The sequence below is a fragment of the Zea mays genome, chromosome 2, assembly GCF_902167145.1.
Source record: "Zea mays cultivar B73 chromosome 2, Zm-B73-REFERENCE-NAM-5.0, whole genome shotgun sequence".
Taxonomy (NCBI): Eukaryota; Viridiplantae; Streptophyta; class Magnoliopsida; order Poales; family Poaceae; genus Zea; species Zea mays.
Window position 1 is genome coordinate 113,084,219 of NC_050097.1, and position 8,814 is coordinate 113,093,032.

Sequence of the window (8,814 nt, forward strand, 5' to 3'; positions counted from 1 at the left end):
GTCCAATATAAAAAAGATTAGATATTACTTACTTAATGTCATTCAATTTGTGGCCTAATAAGAGAAAAATTAATACGTAAGCAACATCTAATCTAGTTTTTTAGGAACAAATCATGTCTCATCCATGTCATTCTCTTTTCTTACTTTTCTCTCACTTTTTTTGTCCACCGAGTCTACAACCATAACCAAAATGCATTTGTTTTGTACATGAATTTTGTTTCGAGTTCTACACCATATAGGGCCACATCACTGACCTCCCCTCGAAGCTCCTAGCCCTCGTCTTCAATCTGCTCCTAGCCCTCGTCTTCAATCTGCTCAGCTCCGGTGACCGCAAACATTATTCCCTCTGTGTCATTGATGGTATTCATAAAAGCCGCCTCCCACCTCCGAGTTTATTGGAGCTGAGGTATCCCGAACGGCGGGCTTCGGAAGTTAGGTACCCCCAACCTTGCAATTGGAACCTTAGTATTATAATACACTTCTGTTTGGAAATTTGTCATCGTGGGCAATTTTATCCGTCACCGGCTGCTGTTACGTTGAAGGTTTGGATTTCCCGTTCGTCAAAACGGATCAGCCTTCCTCTATTATTCAGAACGGATCGCGAGCTCGCTCGCTCCTTTCTTCCTCTTCGTCTCTGTCCGGCTCCCCAACTGATTCCGGCGCTCCCCTCGCCGGACTGATTCCTCTCCGTCTCTCCGTCTCCGTCTCTTTCTTCGTCCCAATGGAAACTCCGACAGTCCCCTCGCCGGACGAACTCTCGCTGGACCTCGCAGTCCACGCAGCCGGCGAGGTAGCCTCGTCGTTGCCTCCAGGCGATGTCGTAGGCAGCGACACAGGGCTGAGCCTCAATCCGTCGCCGTTCGTCGATGCTGCTCTGACGATCGCCGACGTTGACAACTTTTGGTTGGAGGCACCACTAGATTGTCGTGAAGATCCTATTGAAACGGTAACTGATTTGGCACCATTCTGTTTGTGCGCAGTGGTCAACAATTTCTGTTTGTGAATGACATGAAAATGTAGTCAACATTTTCTGTTTGTGCCCAGCTGTCAACAATTTCTGCCAACTGCTGTTTCTGTTTGTGCCCATGCGATGTCAACTTGACTGGGCCAAAATTATTCAGTTAACAGTTAACTTGACTGCTCCTCATAATTTTTGTAGGGCACTGTCAATTTTCAGTTAACAGTGTTTGACCCATCGCAAGTATTTGATTTTGAGGGTATTGGACCTGATCTTCGATGGGATGAAGAAGGGCCTCAACATGTACCCAGTGAGTTAGCTATGTATTCGAAACTTGGATTGGCGGCTGAAGATGAACGAGAAAACAAAGAGAGAGAGGAGGCTTCTAATCATTGTGGTCATTCAAATAATCCAAATGAGTTTGGAGTTGATTCTTCATCCTCCATGCCCTGTGTTGATTTTTTGCCAAACGAGAGTAGAGTTTTGTATGATTCTAACCATCCAGTCATGGCGGTTGGCTGCATGTATCCATCTATGGCTGAATTCAGACTTGCTATGAGACAGTATGCCATAGAAAAAGAGTTTGAGTTAGGCATTGAGGCTAGTACCCCGAAGAAATACAGAGGATTTTGTCGAGGTGGTGATTGTCCTTGGAGCATACATGCAAGAATTGAGAGGGCTGGGTCACCTACCATAATTGTACGGTTTTGTCAAAGTTTTAATTTTGTTGAAGTTTTTTTATGCCTTAGTAGTAATGTGCATTTCATTTATACTTCTGTAGGTGACTGTGATGAATGATCATCACACTTGCACTTCTAGTGGCCGGAGGAGGACAAGCACACCAACCAGTGCTTGGGTTGCTGCTAAAGCTTTACCTATCCTTGCGAAGAAACCACACACAGGTGCAAAGGATTTACAGACTTTCCTTCAAGATACATACAAGTGCACCATTTCTTATGATACAGTTTGGTATGGAAAAGAGAAAGCCTTGAAGGAGTTGTTTGGGACTTGGGAAGAGAGTTTCCAACTTCTATTCTCTTGGAAGGAGGTTGTATTGCAGAGGTCACCTGATAGTGTCATTGAAATTGATGCACGTGTTGAGGATGGCAGAGTTTATTTTAGTAGGTTCTTCTGTGCACTTGGCCCTTGTATTAGTGGTTCCTTACATGGATGCAGACCTTACTTGAGTGTTGATTCGACAACTTTGAATGGTAGGTGGAATGGTCACCTACCATCTGCAACAGCCGTCGACGGCCACAACTGGATGTTCCCTGTTGCATATGGATTCTTTGAGTCCGAAACAGAGGACAACTGGCATTGGTTCCTTCTACAGTTACGCAAGGCCATCAGGGATTTACCTAACCTAGCATTGTGTTCTGATGCTTGCAAAGGGCTAACAAATGCAATGAAGGATGTTTTTCCAGAAGCTGAGAAAAGAGAGTGTTTTCGGCACCTAATGAACAATTATGTCAAGCAATATGCTGGATCAGAATACATGTACCCTGCTGCCAGGGCGTACAAGGCAGAAGTATATGACATGTACATTGCAAATGTCAGAAGCAATCCTGATATTGCTGCTTGGTTAGATAGGTTCCATTCCTTGTTGTGGTACCGAAGTGCATTCAACCCTACTATCAAATGCGACTATGTAACAAATAACATTGCTGAGGTGTTCAATAACTGGATAAAGGACTACAAGGACCTCCCTGTTTGTGACCTGGCTGACAAAATTAGGATAATGATCATGTAACTATTCTACAAGAGGAGGCGGATAGGAAGGAGGTTGGAGGGAAAGATTTTACCTTCTATCATAGCACAACTCAATGCAAGAACTAGAGGACTTGGACACTTGGAGGTCATAAAAGGCGATGACTATGTTGCAGAGGTGAGAGACAATGGTGATTGTTTTTCTAGATATGTGGTGAAGGCTCATCTTAGAGAATGTTCATGTAAGGAATGGCAACATACAGGGAAGCCCTGCCACCATGCATTATGTCTAATTACCGCACAGCAATATAGAAATGTAATGATGGAGGAGTTTGTCGACGATTACTACTCAGTTGACATGTTTAGGAAAGCTTATGAGAGATTGGTGGAGCCAATTGAAAGCAAATTATTTTGGCCAAAAGTGGATTTTGCAAAGGAGGTTGGTGCTCCACTAGGCAAGAGAGGCGTGGGACGTCAAAGGAAAAATAGGTTCAAGAGTTGTCTAGAAGGTGGGAGTAGTAAGAAAAAGCCTGCCAACGAAAGGGAGAAAGCTAAGAAGATTATTCGAGGCAAATTCAAGTGCCCTAATTGTGGGGAGTTAGGGCATAGGAAGACTAGCTACAAATGCCTCCTAAATGGAACGAAGAAAAGGTACTCTTATAATCTCATATTTGTTTTTATAAATTAATTTTGGTTGTTTATCTAATAATCATCTGCACAGGAAAAGGAAACCAAGAAAGAACTCAACAAAGAAATGGTTTCCTAAGGAGCCAGCTGAAGCTTCTTCATCACAGCCAGAACTAGGGCATTCTGGTCAACACCAACTTGTCTCCACTGATGTTCCAGAAGAAATAGTTGGTACTACCCCACAGAGGAGAGTGAGGTGTGCTGTCAAAAAGAAGATTACTCCGAAGAAGAAGATCTGCTTCTGAGTAGCTGCTTAAGTATGGCAGTTGTGTCTGTATTTTAAGTATGAATTATGGCAGTTGTGTTTGTATTTTAAGTATGAATTATGGCAGTAGTTTCTGGCAGCTCTTACAGGCAACAACTCCTTCAGTTTGTGCCCAGGTGTACTGCTGTTTGTGCCCAGGTGTACTGCTGTTTCTGGCAGCTCTTACAGGCAACAACTCCTTCAGTTGCTTACTCTCCCTTACAGTAGAATGAAAAGACAGTAGATCTCTGTTTGTGGTAGTGAACAATTTATGCTTGTATTCTCTGAACAAATCTTATGTGCTGTGAACAATTTCTGTGCAATATAGTGTTGTCCAAAAAGCTCATTTCTGTTTGTGCTCATTTCTGTACAAAATACTGCTCATTTCTGTTTGTGCTCAATTGTGTTCGTGCTCCAGTTTAGTTAGCTTATTGGCTGCCAGATTTGGTATGGCTGCCATATTTGTGCTCATTTCTGTTTGTGCTCATTTCTGTACAAAATGCACATAAATGACCAATTTCACTTAACTGCCAGAAATGAGCATTTTCAGTTCAGCCATACTAAAAACGCCTGAACACAAGGCAGTAGAGATATTTGGGCTGCTTACCGACGCCTGAAAACAGATGACTGAAAACAGATGACTGAACACAAGCTGAACACAGGCGTCGGTTCAGTTCACTCATACTGCCAGATTTTCTAGATCGTTTCAGTCACAAGCTGCCAGTCACAAGCTGTTCTAATTTAACTGTTGTCCTTTTCAGTCACAAGCTGCCAGTCAAATACAATGTGTACATCACAAGTTGTTCTAATTTCAACCATCACATGCTAGATCGTTTCACACATAGTACAAGTTCAAGATACATTATGGCCGAAACCAAGTTGAACTAAAAATACATCATGAACTACAAGTCTCACAAAATACATTGCCAATAGAATACTACATCAAATTAAAACATGGCTATTGTCCAAGAGGCAACTCTATCACAGACAAATAGCTCAGATAGGCTCACTTCATATAGGGCCCTTCATACGGCGGTCAGGGATCTCATCGGAGTCAAAAGAAGAGTTGTCCTCATCCGAACCACACTGCTTAGTACAATCACAATGAACATCAGCTTTGAAATCATCGTACATTCCAAGGGCTTCATAATCCTCAAGTAGAGGTCGCGGACCAATAAGAACTTCCTCCAAATCCCTGCTCATAGTGTCTAGACCTTTTGCAATTTCAGTAACATCACTCATGGCATTAATCAAGCAATTCTTGTGCAACATATCCAAATACTCAGGCACATGATTGCGGCGGCTCAACTTCCTCAACTCATCGGCAGATAATTGCATCTGTCTAATGGCGTCTAAAAGACCATCCCAAACTCGATTATATCTCTGCGCCTACAACCAAATGAATAATGAGATTCAATATCAAATTAGTATTGACTGTTACTACAATAACACATTATGTTATTTACAGTAAATCATACCGGATCATGTGTCCTACATAATCGATGGCGTGGACGTAATCTACTAGTGCCATAATCAATCTTGCTCATGTCGACGATGCCTGTGTGCCTACTCCCTTCTGCACCTTCTGCGACAACTTTGCGTGTGTCGGCCCTAGCAGCTCCAGATCCGATAGGAATGGATCTTGGAGATTTCTCCATGGCCGCGGGGAAGGACCTACGACGACCTGCTCAAGATTGAGTCCAATTCAGTTAGCTTCAGTCAGTCAAATTTCTGAAAACCGAACTCTGAAAATGATACTGAGTTATGGTTCAGTTAGCTTCAGTTTCTGAAAACCGAGTTCAGTTTTCAGAGCATGCCAGTTTTCTGTAAAAGCTTCTGCTAATCTGTGGGGTATATTTTGCACAGGATTTTTAGCCTTTTTTGCTGTTCAATAAATTGTAGTCTTTGGGATTAATCTGCGTTAAATAAATAATTATTTGAGCTAGTTCCTTGAGATTCTGTGAGCTGGATGCAGTCCAAAATGTTCAGTTATCTTCAGTTTTTACAGAACAGAAACTGCATTTTTTAGATTTTACTACACCAAAATGTTCTGCCGAGCACCATGGAGAGGAGCAGGAGTGAGAGGGGCGCCACGGAAGAGAAATGGGCACTCCAGAGGATACCTTGGAGAGGAGCGCCGTCGAGGAGGAGCGGTCGTCGAGGAGGAGCGCTCGTCGGGGAGAACTGGATCGCCTAAGGAGAGCAGCGCTCGGGGAAGAAGAGCGCCCGTAGATCCGTTGTAAGAAACGGAATGTCGTAGAAACGAGGATTACTGGGCTAAATCTGACGCAGTTACAATACTATAATTCGGATTGCGCTGTTGGAGATACTGATTTTCAGAAGCCAAGTGTTCGGGATATCACGGTTCCAAAAAAACTCCCCACCTCCACCTTGCGCTTGACACCAGGGCTGTCCACGGCCTCATTATTTATTGTCGCGACCGACCACAAAGACACGACGGTCGGCGAAGGGCCATAGATTTGACAGGGTTTTTAAAAAAAATAGTCTAAAAGCTATTTTACCAAATGACTTTACTTCTTAAAAAAGATGTTTTAACGAATATAGTACTGGTGCGGTTTGTCCCATATAAAAAAATTTGATATTACTTACTTAATGCCTTTCAATTTGTGGCCTAATAAGAGAAAATTTAATACGTAAGCAACATCTAATCTAGTTTTTTTAGGAACAAATCATGTCTCATCCATCTCATTCTCTTTTCTTACTTTTCTCTCACCTTTATTTGTCCCCCGACTGTACAACCATAACCAAAATTTTCACCTTCGATCTATTGACAGTAAAAAACAAATCAAGTATTATACGAGACATTTTAAACGATGCGAAGTTACAAACAGAGCCAATAATCCGCTGGCTTCAATCACGTTGGCAGCCTACTTGACCGGTGAGTAGGGAGGCACCGGCGTAAGCAACGGCTGACCGGAGAAGAATGCTTCGAGGTTGGCGATGGCGTGGTCTCGCAGGTCCGACATGGACTCCGCCGTGAAAACCGCCACATGAGGCGTCATGACCACGTTGTCCATGGAGAAGAACTCGCGGCGCGCTCCGGGCTCGCTCTCGAAGACATCGAGGCCGGCGCCGGCGATCCTGCCCTCCTTGAGCGCCCTGACCAGCTCGGCCTCGTCGACGTTGGCGCCCCTGCTGATGTTCACGACGACCCCGTCCGTCCCTAGCGCCTCCAGGACGTCCCTGCCGACGATGTGCCGCGTCGCCTCGTTCAGCGCGCACGCCACGACGAGCACGTCGGAATCCGCCGCGAGGTCGCGGACGTTGGCGAAGTATCTGTAAGGGACCGAGTCCCTGGGCGTTCTAGAGTGGTAGCAGACGGTGCAGCCGAGAGCCTGGAGCCTCTTTGCGATCTGCGAGCCGATGTTCCCCAAGCCAACGACGCCCACACGCCTGCCACCGACCTTGGAGCCGAGTGGGTGGTCACCCTGCACCGGCCAGAGGCCGCGGCGGACGAACCGCTCGGCGGCCGACACGCGGCGGAGCACGTCGATGAGCAGGCCGACGGCGTGGTCGGCGACGTCGGCCGAGAACACGCTGCCGGAGTTGGCGACGGCCACGCCGCGGCGCGCGCACTCGCCGAGGTCGATGAAGTCCACGCCCGCCGCCAGGGACAAGACGCAGCGGAGCGACGGCACGGCGTCGAGGAACGCGGCGTCCACGCGGGCCGGGCCCGCGCCCACCACGACGGCGGCGCGAGGGGGCTCCGGAGCGGCCGCCGCCGCGGCGAGGAAGGCTGGCAGCGGCTCACCTGAGGAGGGGGAGGCGAAGAAGTCGAGGACGCGGAAGCGCGACCGCAGAGCGGCGTGGAAGGACTCGTCCACGTGGGGGACGAGGAGGAGGACGACCTTCGGAGCCGCGGGCTCGCCGCCTGACGCCATCGTGCCGGCCGGCGGAGGGAGAGGAGGCCGTGCGTAGTTGTTGAGACTTTGCGAGTGATTAGGACCTCTAACCTCTTTCAGGTGGAAGGTAGTTTTCTTGTGCAGGGGCCGACTTCCATCCACTTGCAGTGTCACTGTTCAGAAGCAGCGAGATGAGCCCTCAGCATCCTTTGACTTCGCGACGCCGGTGATGCATGTGTTTTATATTCGTCCATCTGAATATAGACATAAAACGACTACCACTCTTTAAATATGTCACTGTGGTTTCTTCTTGAATTATAGCTTCTCTAGCTGATATGCACAACCAAAAGAGTGGATAGAGATGCCACTTTGCTCCTCCGGCAATTTCAAATTCAGCTTCAGCAAGTCATTCAGGTTCAGCTTTTGCAAGTGGATTTGGCTCCTACTAGTGTGCCTGAGACATGGTACTAGTTGTTCAGGTTCAGCTTCAGCAAGTTGTTCAGGTTCATCTTCAGCATGTTGCTAGTGTGTCTGCGTGTGTTTTTTAAATCATGTATGTATCTGGCTCCTGCTGCAGTCTGCCTGAGACCTGGCACAGGTTACTTGTTTTTTTTAAACTTCCCAGTTTCAACTTTGGCTTAAATATTTACTTTCTTGCAGGCTACATCCTGCCTGATACAAGATGCTGAAAGAATGTTATGTGCCCTAGACATTCTGCTTTCCAGGCAGGAAGTTCTAGCTACCTGCCGTAACTCGTTAGCATATAGATGTCAAGGTCAAGGCAAGGCAAGTAAATTAGTTGAACGGTGACAAGATGCTAATAAATTAGTTGCAACATGATCAGATGTTGTTGGATGTACATGCAATGGAAGGAAAGCGAGTAGTAATGCCGACGAGGAAAAATGGTGACGATGCGAATGACGTTGTTTAGGTTTGCCGTGAAACACGTAGGCTGTTTCAAATTTTTGGGAATCGGATATCAGCATTCTAATGCGGGTTAAGATTTTTTTGGACGAAATTATTCTAGCAACAACCCCAATAAGAGGTTTTTTGAAGAATATTTTAGTTTCATTTTAGAGTTGCGACGATTCTTTGAGCATCACAACATCCAAATATCCGGTGTGACAAGGACTCAAATTTTTGCTTGTGGATCCAAACAGCCCATGAAAGTAACGGGGCATCACATGTGTCCAACGATGTCCCTGTCGGTTCCTGTGCGTAGGAGGAAAAGGGATCTCTCTATGTAAGGGAACCACTATGTTCTCCTTATTTTTAATTGCTCTGGTATTAATCACATTTAAGATTCGCAACTTGATAAAAATATGTATTAAAATTTCAAAAATGATAAATACATG

At 45.7% G+C, this 8,814-nt stretch overlaps 2 protein-coding genes across 2 annotated transcripts; one reads left to right on the plus strand and one right to left on the minus strand.

Moving 5' to 3' along the window:
• The first annotated feature begins 2,411 nt into the window (after positions 1–2,411).
• Positions 2,412–3,678, plus strand: LOC118476345 (uncharacterized). Its single transcript, XM_035965332.1, has 2 exons — positions 2,412–3,316; positions 3,387–3,678. Exons 1-2 carry the CDS (start codon positions 2,985–2,987, stop codon positions 3,595–3,597), a joined length of 543 nt encoding a protein of 180 aa, XP_035821225.1. The 5' UTR covers positions 2,412–2,984; the 3' UTR covers positions 3,598–3,678.
• Positions 3,679–6,291: 2,613 nt separating this feature from the next.
• LOC103646852 (glyoxylate/hydroxypyruvate reductase HPR3) lies at positions 6,292–8,384 on the minus strand. The gene has a single exon (XM_008671489.4). It carries the CDS (start codon positions 7,496–7,498, stop codon positions 6,485–6,487), a length of 1,014 nt encoding a protein of 337 aa, XP_008669711.1. The 5' UTR covers positions 7,499–8,384; the 3' UTR covers positions 6,292–6,484.
• Positions 8,385–8,814: the final 430 nt, after the last annotated feature.